The sequence below is a fragment of the Thunnus thynnus genome, chromosome 3 (assembly GCF_963924715.1).
Source record: "Thunnus thynnus chromosome 3, fThuThy2.1, whole genome shotgun sequence".
Lineage (NCBI taxonomy): Eukaryota > Metazoa > Chordata > Actinopteri > Scombriformes > Scombridae > Thunnus > Thunnus thynnus.
The window spans coordinates 28,707,403-28,720,571 of record NC_089519.1 but is presented as its reverse complement, the minus strand read 5'-3'; the positions used below and the strand labels follow the sequence as shown (position 1 = coordinate 28,720,571).

Genomic DNA, 13,169 nt, shown 5'->3' with positions numbered 1-13,169 from the left:
TATTGCTTACTGTAGTTAACCTTTGTCCTGACATATAAGTTTGTGTACACGTGAGCATACAGAACTGAAGTAATAATTTTGCCTTCACATGATTCGGAATTAGTTCGTATGTCTTAGGTATCTTGCAGCCTGTTTATCTCTGTACAGTAGCGCAGTGTGTTTTGTTTGCATTTGGCCTGCTGGCATTTGGTGCTTTCTTGAGCCTAATTATGTTTCTGAATTTTGTTTTTCTGTTTGCTCTGTTTTCCTCTGTTTTCACCTGTTCATGTGGTCTTCCTCTCACCTGCCCTGCTGTGTTTTCCCCACACCTGCCTTGTATCAGCCTTGTCAGTCATGCCATGCTCCCAGTGTCTTCCCCAGTCTATCAGCTCCCAGCCTGCCCTTGTGTTGTGCCACCTGTTCCTTGTTGTCTGATTAGTTCAGTGTGTATTGAGTTCAGTTTTCAGTTCAGTCCTTGTCGAGTCGTCTATTATGTTCGACGAGTCTATTCTGTTCTGTTCATCCTGCTCAGCTCAGCCAGCTTTTGTGTTTTTGCCTACCGGTCCAAGAAATAAAGAAGGTTTTCTTGAGTCCTGCTTTTGGTCTCTGCATTTGGGTCCACCTGATCTTCAATGTGTGACAATGTGTCTGCCCTTTTTCAAACAGTCTCCAAGGATGACTTCTGAGATGGTTCTGTGTAACAAACCATCTGGCGTATCAGGTTATAATATGTGCAGTATGTGTCAATTTCTACCTTTCAGGCCCCTTTTTAAAACATGTTAAATTATCTACCTATCAGTCAGTCAGTCAGTCACACAAGTCTGCTGGCTGGTGTAACATGTACAGGAGCCACGAAACAGAGTTAGCTTGCCACTAACTCTACATAAACGACGGGACCTGGGCCCTCTGACCTGCACGACTGGAGCACCAGACCTACACAGCAAATCCTGCATCCTTTCAGCTTTGGACCCAAACCCTTCTCAGCCTGTCTCTTCCATGGATTCACCAGCTAAGAAGCAGCGCACCACAAAGGATCTCTTTCTTCATGAACTGGTAACAACTGGGCATAGCCTAGCAACATACTGAAGCATAGCACGGCTAAGCAAGAATGTTTAACTCAATGTACTGTACACGTATTGATTTGGCTAAGGTTATTCATTGAACTATCACTGTGATGTCCTTGTTGTTCATAGTCAGGTTACTGCATAGCCACACTGCTAAGTTAATGTTAGCATGCTTAACACATGTTACATCCAGTAACTAGGCCTTGCATGCAACTAACCTCTTTGCAACCTGGCACCTTGATCCTACACCAATTGGCCTTAAACAGAGAACCACACAGTTAAGGTTTAAAACCTAGTTTTGCAAACTTTGGTTCAGGCAGCACATGTGGTTCAAGACACCACATGGTCTGGCCTTTTATCTCTGTAGTTCCCTTTGTCAGCCAAATTGTTGGCATGCCATGTGCTCAGTCACCAGGTGACTGCAGCCATCTTGCCGTTGTCCTCCACACACACACACACACACATACACACTCACACTTGTATATAGGTACGCTTAGCTAGACTAGTATTGTGTGTTTTGCTCTTTTACCTGTTTGTTAAATAAATGCTTTTGGATATACCTGTTGTCTGTTTTAATGTGGCACAAGAATGAGTTTTGCCAACCTCTGCTCTGCAAAGAACTCCAAAATCCTTCAACCGTAACTAGTTATTGATATGGTAATTTTGTTTATAGTTATTAAGTTAATTATTAATCAAAGTTCCAAATTGATAGATTAGTACACTTTGAGACTGAATTTGCTCTTTTTCCCTGAGTCCAGGGTGGTGCCCTGTTATTAATTCTTAATAATTTTATTGATTTTAATAATGAATAATTATCTTGATAATCATTAATTATTGCTGATAGCCAAACTTGTAGCCAAGGCCCAACACAGGTATTATGTTCACAGATTGTTCATGTATGACTAATATGAATTCCCTTTCACTTTCCCTTTGCTTGAGATAATTGAACAGTCAAACAGGTTGTACACCATTTTTCTTGTCACACTAAATCACTGTGTTGTGTTGTGTTAATCCTCTGACATCTCCTCTGATACAATATGCTTGTATTGTTCTTTCTTTCTTCTCTACCATTTAATTTGAGTGTCTGAAATTCCAGTTTGTACATTTATTCACTGAATTGAGCCCTCAAAAAAGTAGTTCTGCTAACAATCCCACAATGCATTGCACCACAATTACTGTTGTGCGACTCTACAGCTGTGAGTGATGATACAAAGTGAGGATCAGTAAGATGATGATTAAATGTCAATTTACTGCTCACTATTTAGTAAGATAGTAACAACTGAGTGTCAGTTATATGGGGAGTAGTAAATGAGTAAAAATAGGAGTCTTGATAGACATCATCTCATCTGTCTGTCTGTCTCTGGATTTGGGTCCACCTGATCTGCAATGTGTGACAATGTGTCTGCCCTTTTTCAATCAGTTTCCAAGGATGAGTTCTCAGATGGTTCTGTGTAACAAGCCATCCGGCGTATCAGCTTATAATATGTGCAGTATGTGTCAATTTCTACCTTTCAGGCCCCTTTTTAAAACATGTTAAATTCTCTATCTTGTTTGGTCTATCTATCTATCTATCTATCGCCTTTATAATTACATGAATCCCAACCATCTCACAGGTATTATGTTCACAGATGGTTCATGTATGACTAACATGAATTCCCTTTCACTTTCCCTTTGCTTGAGATAATTGAACAGTCAAACAGGTTGTGCACCATTTTTCTTGTCACACTAAATCACTCTTGTGTTAATCCTCTAACATCTCCTCTGATACATTATGCTTGTATTGTTCTTTCTTTCTTCTCTGCCATTTCATTTGAGTGTCTGAAATTCCCGTTTGTACATTTATTCACTAAATTGAGCCCTCAAACAATTCAAAAAAAGTAGTTCTGCTAACAATCCCACAATGCATTGCACCACAATTACTGTTGTGCGACTCCACAGCTGTGAGTGATGGTACAAAGTGAGGATCAGTAAGATGATGATTAAATGTCAATTTACTGCTCACTATTTAGTAAATTAGTAACAACTGAGTGTCAGTTATATGGGGAGTAATAAATGAGTAAAAATGGGAGTCTTGATAGACATCATCTTATCTGTCTGTCTTGTAATAACTATGTTATTAATGACCTGTAAAAAAAAATAATAATAATGGAAGTTTATATGTTACTTACAATTGAGAGCTGTGAATTGTGTCAGCCAGTTCCCAACAGAATCTCAAAGATGATAGTCATGGAAACAAACATGCAGCTGAATGTGCTTCAAGTGTGTGCAACCACTTGAAATTAACAACTTTTTTTCTTGCATCACCAGGCAGTATAACCTGCAGGTGGATCAAAGGAAAATATAAATATTATCTACATTGGACTCTGACTCGGGTGGACAAACAGTAATAAAGCATATTGTATCAGAAGAAATGTCAGAGGATTAACACAAGAGTGATTTAGTGTGACAAGAAAGATGGTGTACAACCTGTTTGACTGTTTTATTGTTTCAAGTGAAGGGAAATCGAAAGGGAATTCATGTTAGTGTTACATGAACCATCTGTCAAAACAAGCCTGTGACAGAAGTGACAGAAACGTAGCTGGTTAATACCTATGAGATGGTAGGGATACGTGTAATTATAAAGGCTGTTTTGTTGGTGGGGTGGTGCTTTTAAAGAGCCCTCAAAAAAAGGAACCATCTGAGCCTATTACACTGCTTGCTTATTGCCAGTCTCCTCTCTTTTATCAATGAAAATGTCAATCAATGTTCCTCAAAGGGTATCAAACACCTGCATTTTAAAACTCCCATCCACAAAGATGTTCCAGAAAATCGGACTGCTGCTAAGTTAATAAGTCACAGTTCATCTCTTGCTGCTGGGTTAAACATATGCTCTTAAAGGATAGGATGTGCTGTATATATCAGAACCATAATGAACCATTAAGAAAAATACTTTTAAATGAGTTTCAGGGTCAGGAATTTCAATTTATTTCCTTGGTTTGAGGTCTTAAAGGATGGGTTCACAGTTTTCCAAGTCTGTCCTAAAACAACAGTCAGGTGCCCAAATGAACACTGAAACATGTTTTTCTTGGCATAATCATTCCTCCTGTTCATACTGACCATTAGAAGATCCCTTCATAATGCACTTTCAATGTAAGTGATGGGAGCCAAATCCACAAGCCTTCCTCTGTGCAAAAATGGATTTAAAAGTTTATCTGAAGCTAATATGAAGCTTCAGTCGTCAGATCAGTCAAATCAAATAGATATCTTTCAACGTTACAGTCAATTTGTTATCTATGTTTATGCTGAAATATTTTTCCAATAAAAATATGGAATTAGTATGTTATGAATATGTCATATTTTTATAACTTGAGATTCAAAGTCCAAATGCAGATGTAAATGCATTTCAAAACTTGAAATACAAATATGTTATTCGGCAAAGCACAAATAGTGGGTTTCTGACGGATATTTGTTTCATACAAATATTTTAAAAATTATTTGTTTTCGGAGAGAAAAAGAAAAAGTCAAATACCAGCATGCAGGTCAGTTACATCTCTATCTCAGTCTCTCTCCTCTGCTCTGCTGTTACGTCTATCAGCAGGTCTCAGCGAGGGGAGTCACATCTACCTACATGACGCACATTTCCTAATTTGGACATCACTCCTTGAGCTACTGACACTTTAATTTTCTAAAATTAAAAGCGTAATAAAAACAAAAACAGTATTTTTAGGCCTCTGTCCACTTTTATTCAAATACAAATACAAATAGTTTTGCTGCCTCAACAAATACACATACAAATACAAATACTGGGCCATCTGCACATCTACACACATCTGCTACAATAGGTAGCATGTGGCATTTTATATTTTAACTTGTATTTTATGTCTGTTCTATCTGTTGTTTATCTTTGTTTTATTTATTTGACTGTGAAGCACCCTGTGACAGGTGTCTGTGAAAGGTGTTATATAAATGAACTTTACTTACTTATTTAATTACTTGATTTCAATGATGAAAAATGTCATCACTCAAGCTTGTCAAGTTCAAAGGTTTATGGAAAAGCAGGATTTTTGCAGCCCATTTCTCCAAAATGTAAGATGTGGTTTGACCTGTTGTCTAATTTGTTTTGTTGTACTCTTGCCATGCGCAGTATCAAGAACTACTCCCTGTTTGATAATAATAACACATGCTGTCTACATAACACGACCCATATAAAAGTGCTCTTACCTGCAGACTTGACAGTGTCACTGCATCCTCAGCTGACACACTCCTCATCTCCATCCCACTTGAGGGATTCACACCGTATTTGAGAAACCCAGCTGAGGCCTGAACAGGTAATCTTGTTTCTAATGAATAATGTAGATAATAAAAATTTAAAGGATCTTTTCACCCAAATTACACCAAAAAAAAAGATGTGTATTTTTGTTTTGTTTTTTTGTTTTGAGATTTAATTGCAAAAATGCACAAAATAGATTTACATTTGGTTATACAGTATATGATAATATTCATACTTCTAGCATTCTTACAGTAAGAGAAAACAAAGAAAGAGATATAAATACTTGTAGAAGAGATACATACATACACATATATACAAAACAAATCAAAAAGGTTTCTTTGTCGAGGTTTTGAGATATCCTTGTGAAATTTTTGCTGCCTTACAGTTTAATTGTTCAATGATTTACTTTTTTAAATTAGGTGAACAGACCATTTACAGTATTTTGTGTTTTACAATGTTATTACAGATTTTTTTTAATGTTATTTTGAGTTACGTGTACTACACAACTGATGATAAATAGCTGTGGCTGCAATCATCATTCCTTAGCATTCCTACTAAATGTGCACTTCTTGTTTTGACTTAACATCATGTTCATTAACCCTCAATTTCAGCCAAATTATCATACTGCACATTGCTTGCTGTATCTCACCATACTATTACTCTGCTTACCATAGCATATACTAAAATGCCAGGGTTTCTGAAAATGTTCCAGAAACAGAGCCTTTTTAAAAAATATTCAAATTTATTTGTATATCACCATATCGTACAAAATAGTTCAAAGTGCTTTACATTAAAAAAGAAACAGCAAAAATGTACAAATAGAAACATCATGCATACAAACAGATAAAATAATGTAAACATAAACATATATTCATTCAAACAAACATACTGTACAAATATGGTGTGTTCATTTAAGAAAAGGAAGGTCTTTAATTTGCTTTTAAGAGAACACTATGTTGGAGCAAGTCTAAGTTCAGCAGGCAAACTGTTCCATTCTTTAGGTTCATAAATACTGAATGACATCTCACCAGACTTTGAATGTGCTCGAGGTACACAGAGGAGATTTCCACCTTGTGATCAAAGAGATCTGCTGGGGTTATAAACTTGCAGCATGTCTGAGATGTACTGTGGAGCCAGACCAACAAGTACTTTGTAAACCAAAAGGAGGATTTTGAATTGTATTGTGAAAACAACAGGTAGTGAGTGAAGGCTCAGGAGGACTGGAGATATATGGTCCAATCTTTTTGTCTTGGTTAGAACTCGTGTGGCTGAGTTTTGAATAATTTGTAATCTATGGATTTTTTTGTTTGGAAGACCCATAAACAATAGTTGCAATAATCCAGCCTGCTCATGACAAATGCATGCATGAGTTTCTCTGAGTCAGATTGAGAAAGAAAGCCTCTGGCAACCTTGGTGATGCTGTTAAAAGCTGAGTTCACTATCCATGGTTACTCCTAGGTTTTGAATCTGGTCACTTGTTTCTAGTGATCTGGACTCCAGATACTCGCAGACAAGTCATCTCTGGGCTTTAGCACTTATGGCCACACTCTCAGTTTTCTCCCTGTTCAGCTGAAGGAAGTTTGCTGCCATCCAGTGGTTGATTCCTTCCAAGCAGCTGACTATGGAGTTTAAGAGTTGGAAGTCATCAGAGAATAGTGAGACAAGAAGCTGCACCTCATCAGCATAATTATGGTAGTTGATGTTATGTTTGCTGATAATGTAACTAAGGGGAAGCATATGTTGAATAGAAGAGGACCCAGGAGGGAGCCACACGGTACTCAGCGCTCTAATTTATGGCTGTTGGAGTGGAAGTCCCCAAGTGTGACAATATGCAGATGAATAGAGAGGGATAGATGAATTACAGACTTCTAGAGCATAACAGTGAAAGGAAAAGGCAGAGAAAATTAGTAATTGTAAAGTGCTGCTATTATGACACTTATTAGCTATCCAACACTTCAGCTTATCATTTGTATTTTTGGTGTTACTGAGAAACCTTATAAGGTATCCTAGAAAACTAAATACACAACAGATTCAATACCATTAAACTGTGAACTGAAAGTTTTATCCCCATACAGGATGATGAAAGTTCAAATGGAAATAATCACAAAGCCGTTTGCAGTTTTTGTAAACTTCATTAACTTCATTGACAGTTACATTACAGCTGAAATGATACTCAATGATTTCCTTTTCTACTCTCCTGTTTTTCCCTGAACTATTTCAGTATCTCCTTGACTCCAACCATGCTCTCCTTTTCAACACTACCCCCTCTCTGCCTGAGCCTCCTCCTCTTTCTCTCGTATCCCTCCTGTCAGGGAGGGATACCAAGTCTCTCCTGTCAGACTTGGAACAGCAGCCAGTGTATGTCCGCTCCCTTTGTGCCAGGCCACAACCTGGTGGGAGGGGGCTTTGATGTGGTCACCCTGCAGCGAAAAGGAGCCTACATGGTTGACATGAAGACCTACCTCTCTCCAAATGGAACTTGTACTCTCTGCTCCAACCCCCTTCAAGGCAACAAGCTGCAGAAAGTAATTTAAATCAGAGAAGCAGAAACACAGACTCACATATTCGACAGCAATTTTAACACTTTGGCACACACATATTGTTAACATGGTAACTGAGGTGTTCTCACTTTCATTTTCAGCTGCCAGTCTCTGCAGTGGACTGGCGCCCATTCAGCCGCTGCAATTTTCATCTCTATGGAAGTGAACACACCTCCATCAGGTATTCTGTGATATAGAATCATAATCACTGATAGTGTTGTAGTCCAGTATCTCAAGACGGATCAGTCAGTACTTCTTAAAATCCATCAGTCTTTAGAAAATCTAAAAAGCAAGATAACTGAGCTTTGAAATAGTGATTGGTCAAAAATGTTTAAATCTGATTTGAGAGTTAATTTCAATGTCTGGCATCCAAATTCTTAATGTTAGCAGCTATGGGACAAATTATCTTTATGTTGTCCTGACAACTCAACTCAAAATCATTTGGCTCCAAACGTCAGCTCCCTGGTCATTGTTTATATTTCAGGCTCTGATTTTACATCACAACATCAAATGTTTTCTGTGTCAGCTCTAGGAAAGAGTGGTGAAAACTCACAGACACTGACTGAAATTTACTAACACATATAAAATCTTAAAAATGAGTGTCATTCCCGTTTCATTAGCATATATAATTCTGAGAATTATACACAGACTCACACAGTCGGTCTCTTTCTAATCTTTAATTGGCTCCATTAATTAAACTGATTGAAGTATCTAATAATTTCCTTTTATGTTGTCTGTTGGAGAAACTGCAAAATTTTGGAAATTAAACAGTTTTCATGGTGCGTATTTTATGTGCCCACAGCTCACTGCTTAAAACATACACCTACCAGGACAGCGAGGACTGGAAGGTAGGAAACATTTCAAGGCTACTGTTGAGAGAAATGCACTGTACTATTATTAATTATACACAGTATGTATATATATTTTTAGCCAATATATTTTTAGTTAAGTTCACTAAAAGTGAGTTAAGTTAAGTTTTAGTGAACTTAATCTCACCTTTATGCTTATCCTACAGATCCAGGGCTTGCATAGTACATCCCATAATTTATGTGAAAACAAGTATATTAATGTAGGGTTACTAGTTTTGAATGATCTGTCCCATTATATATAATATATATAATATTTTGTCCCACAAATTTCTTTTGTGTTGCTCAATGCACCGAAAATCTAAGTCTAAACAAGAGTAATACGCCCAATTACATTAGATATGCAAGCTCTGTTTTCAAAAAAACATCTGATGACCTACTTATTCAGACAGGCATTCAGTTCATGTAGAACACTTTATCTCTTTCTCCAACCATTTTACTACTTTTATTTCTCTGCCTTTTCATTGGATCTTTTATTCTGTTTTTATAAAATTTTAATATTTATTTTCACTTTTTTTATGTTTAATATATTGTATCCTCCTGCTTGCATCTGATTTTATTTTAACCTGTTCTTATTGTTTCTTGTTGTACTCACTTACTATTGTGTTTTGTTTTAAGGCCATACTGTAAAGCAATGTTCTGTGTGAAAGGTGCTATACAAATAAAAGTTATCATCATTATTATTATTATTATTATTATTATTATTATTATTATTATTATTATTATATTTATTAGTCTACAGTCATGCCATCGGCTTTGTGAGGCTGTGATTAGGCACAGTGGTGCTAAATGGAGTTAAATGCAAACTTGAGCATGCTAACATGCTAACAAAGACAATGTTAATATGTTTATGTCACACAAGTATAATGTTTACCATGATCATCACATTTGTTTATCACGTTAGCATGCAAACATTTGCTAATTGGCATTAGCACAAAGAAGCTGTCAATAGTATTGCAGGTGTTTGCTGAACCAAAATATTGGAAAAATGCAAATGTTGACACGATGCTGCTATAAACTAAAGGTTTATGGATCACCAAAGTGATTATAGTTCATCGTGAACATGAACATCTTTATCAAATTTCATGGTGATCCATCCAAACATTGTCAAGACATTTCACTCAAAACCACAAATGTCAACATCATGGTGGCATAAGAGGAAAAGTCATCAAAGTCATTAAGATTCATCCTATGAGATGAAACCATGAATGTCTTTGCCAAACTTTATGGTCAACCATCCAATAGTTATTAAGATATTTATGTCTGGACCAAAATGAAGGATTGACCAACTGACTGGCTTTGCCATCCCTGGAGCCACATTGCTAGTGTGGCTAAAAACTCAACAGCATAGTACCCAGTGGAAAATGTTTACAATGAGATCTGATAATTATAAGACAAAGACATTGTTTTGGGAAAGGCATGTTACTGTGGACTTTTTATAAAGAAATCTTTTATTGCTTTGAGAACTTCTAAAAATAAGCTTTCCTGTGATTTGGCTGAATTGCATCATGGTTATTACAATGGGGCAATGAGCAGCTCATGATCTCTTTTCTATCAGTCTGGACTAGATTTGACGAAGTATGGCAGCCTGGAGGTGGGGGGAACACGTTCCACTGCGTATAACTTTGCTACAGCCAGGAGCAGAGAGGACCGCTACACCTTCAGCATACACAGGACCACATGTAGCCATTACAGGTAATGTATGAAGACCCCTGCATCCCCACAGAATGTCAGAGTTTTCAGCTATGTTTGCACACACAGGTAATTTACTATGTTGTCTTCTTGTATTTAGTTACAGTGTGTCAAGCAGACCACCCCTCAGCTTCGAGTTCCGCAATGATTTGGCGAGACTGCCCAATTACTACAACTCCTCAACCAGGGCCCAGTACAGTCGTCTCATAGGGATCTATGGAACACATTATATCAACCAGGTTAAAACACACACACCACTTATTTCACAGGAATAAATGACAAAATATGCTATATAAAATGATGCAATATTTTTTGTCTCAACAGCATCCTATTGTATGTAATTTCAGGTTTATCTGGGGGGGAGATTCAGGCGAGTCACAGCTACACGTACCTGTTTGTCCAGACTGAATGGCCTCTCCTCAAAACAGGTATGTGTATCACTCATCTATTGAAGGCAGTAAACGTACATACACTCTGTACCAAAAATAATATCTTACATCCCCTCCTGTCATATAGGCGCACAACTGCTTATCAGCTGGTCTCAATGTAGGCCTTGGGATCAAACTGCCTGTTAACCTGAGGTCCTGCAACACAATCCTACAGAACCAGGATGTCTCCACCTCATACAGTTCTGGTCTCCACCAACATTACACAGAGGTGTTGGGAGGCACCGGTTGGGTGGGTGAGTTTTCTCTCATCCGTAACGACTCCCTGGGCTACAAAAATTGGCTGAAAACCCTCAAAGACCGCCCTGATGTTGTCCGGTATTCCCTAAGACCAATGTACGAGCTGGTGCCATGCTGGACAAAAAGGAATGGACTGAAGGCTGCCACAGAGCAGTACTTAGAAGACAACGCAGTGCCTAACTCACCCAAAGAACCATATTGTGGGTGGCGCATTCCCAACCTAGCTCCCGACTGCTGTCCTCAACAGGCCTGGAAAGGAACACTGGTGGTGACCATCGTCCAAGCTTGGGGTCTGAAAGGAGATTATTGGGGCCAGACTGAGGGGTGCGTAGAGAACAAGACAATATCCAGAAGGAAGGCACAATAAACATGACGCATCAAACACAAATACTGATACAGTTGTTTGCTTTTCTATGTTTTTTCCAATTTGCAGGTATGCCACAATGCGGTACGGCTCCATCTACCACAAAACTCGTGTGATCAGGTCAAACTACCCTCGCTGGAATGATCGATATTATCTGGGCGAGGTCAATACTAATCTTCTCTTTACAGATTAGTTAAAAAATCCATATCTTAGAGAAAAAGATATCACTTCAATCCCTGTGTGATGTATCAAACTCAACAGTTCAGGGGTATGTAATATTTTTGAATATTATTTTGGTTTAACTTTTACTATCTTTTTTTTTTATAAAGGTGGACACACATTTGGGTCTGAGGATCGAGGTCTGGGATGAGGACTGGAGCTCGGACGACCTCCTGGGATCATGTGAGAGGGAGCTGAGCCAGGGGACACACACATTCACCTGCTCAGCCAGTAGAGGTGGCGTCGAGATCCGGTACACTCTGACCTGCGACCGTCACCTGACCGGAAACAGGTGTAACCAGTACAAACCAATTCCATAGTGAGAAATGCATTGGGTGGCATATTCTATGCAAATCTTGCTGGTTTTCTTTAATCAAGTGTGATATCAGATATTTACATTATTTTCACAGGTTATAAGTAAACTATTCAGTTTCTTATTTTACATTAGAGGTATAAGTGCATTTACGTGTACATTAGAAGTGTTTGACTTATAAATGGATAATTAGCATTGTATGTGTTACTCAATTGAATGTATGAAACCATATAAAAAAGACAGTTTGGGAGGGATAATATTCCTTTGTATTCCTGTTTTAAATTTTGGTGCTGGGGTCACAATTAAATCACAGACTGTGCATTCATTATATACAGTCAGTAACTGTTGATTATTTTCTGAATTCATGTGTCAAAATTGTTGTGAGTACCATTAGAGATACATTTTTGTGTGACTTTCTCATGCTAATAAAGGCTGTCAAATCATGTAAACTGTTTCTTTAAAGCGCCACTAATCAACACTGGTGTCACTTTATAATAAGGGTTCAAAACACATGCCTCAGCAATGCATAACTATGACTTAATGCATGAAAAAAAGCAGGATGTGACATGAATTCAAGTTGTCACCATTAATAAATGAACAAGCCACTATGAGTTAATGTGATTAGATAACACTTACATCAATTAGTGGTTGTTAAATAATATTATTTCATATATCAAATTAGATTAAATTAGCTGGCATCCAATCGTAGAAAAGGGCATTTCATGATGACCTTCTGTTAAAGCACAACAACCTGTTCTCAGAAAAATATGAAGCTGCTTTTATTAAATTTATATATTGCTTATTCATAACTAACAACTGGAACCAGTCTGAAGTGTCTGTTGTCCATCCTGGACCAGAACTAGGGTGGACAATGGACAATTACTCTTTGTTTTATCAGTTCTAATCTATAGTATGCATGTGTGATTATAAAAAGGAAATAATGCAGGGTATAAATGCAATCACTCACACTGCACCAACACTAAAATATACTGTCAATTATAAAGACACATCAGTGTAATTGTAACATGTATACCTACAGCCAGTTGATAAGAAAATTACAAGGACATCTTCAAAAAAACATACAGTACTTCACTACAGATAAATGAAAAGCACACAAAGGGTGTATGATGGGGTCGTGACTAAATGAACCTATGTTCACTCAATACTGTAGATCATATATTTACATTGTGAATATTT

General features: G+C 37.5%; 2 protein-coding genes across 1 annotated transcript; both read left to right on the top strand.

The window, feature by feature from the left end:
• The window catches only part of LOC137180032 (perforin-1-like), a 71,784-nt gene that overhangs the window by 39,639 nt on the left and 18,976 nt on the right, over positions 1-13,169 (top strand).
• Positions 4,999-12,421, top strand: LOC137180034 (perforin-1-like). The gene is made up of 10 exons (XM_067585197.1): positions 4,999-5,350; positions 7,514-7,817; positions 7,934-8,013; positions 8,635-8,680; positions 10,257-10,393; positions 10,491-10,629; positions 10,738-10,818; positions 10,907-11,400; positions 11,510-11,603; positions 11,770-12,421. Exons 2-10 carry the CDS (start codon positions 7,533-7,535, stop codon positions 11,977-11,979), a joined length of 1,566 nt encoding a protein of 521 aa, XP_067441298.1. The 5' UTR covers positions 4,999-5,350; positions 7,514-7,532; the 3' UTR covers positions 11,980-12,421.

What these genes read in the sequence shown, in the direction of transcription:
- LOC137180034 (XM_067585197.1), top strand. Translation starts at nt 7,533, where the DNA reads ATGCTCTCCTTTTCAACACTACCCCCTCTCTGCCTGAGCCTCCTCCTC. An exon ending in AAGGCAACAAGCTGCAGAAA is followed by an intron (nt 7,818 to 7,933) that starts GTAATTTAAATC and finishes TTTCATTTTCAG; the next exon opens with CTGCCAGTCTCTGCAGTGGA. An exon ending in ATCGATATTATCTGGGCGAG is followed by an intron (nt 11,604 to 11,769) that starts GTCAATACTAAT and finishes TTTTTTATAAAG; the next exon opens with GTGGACACACATTTGGGTCT.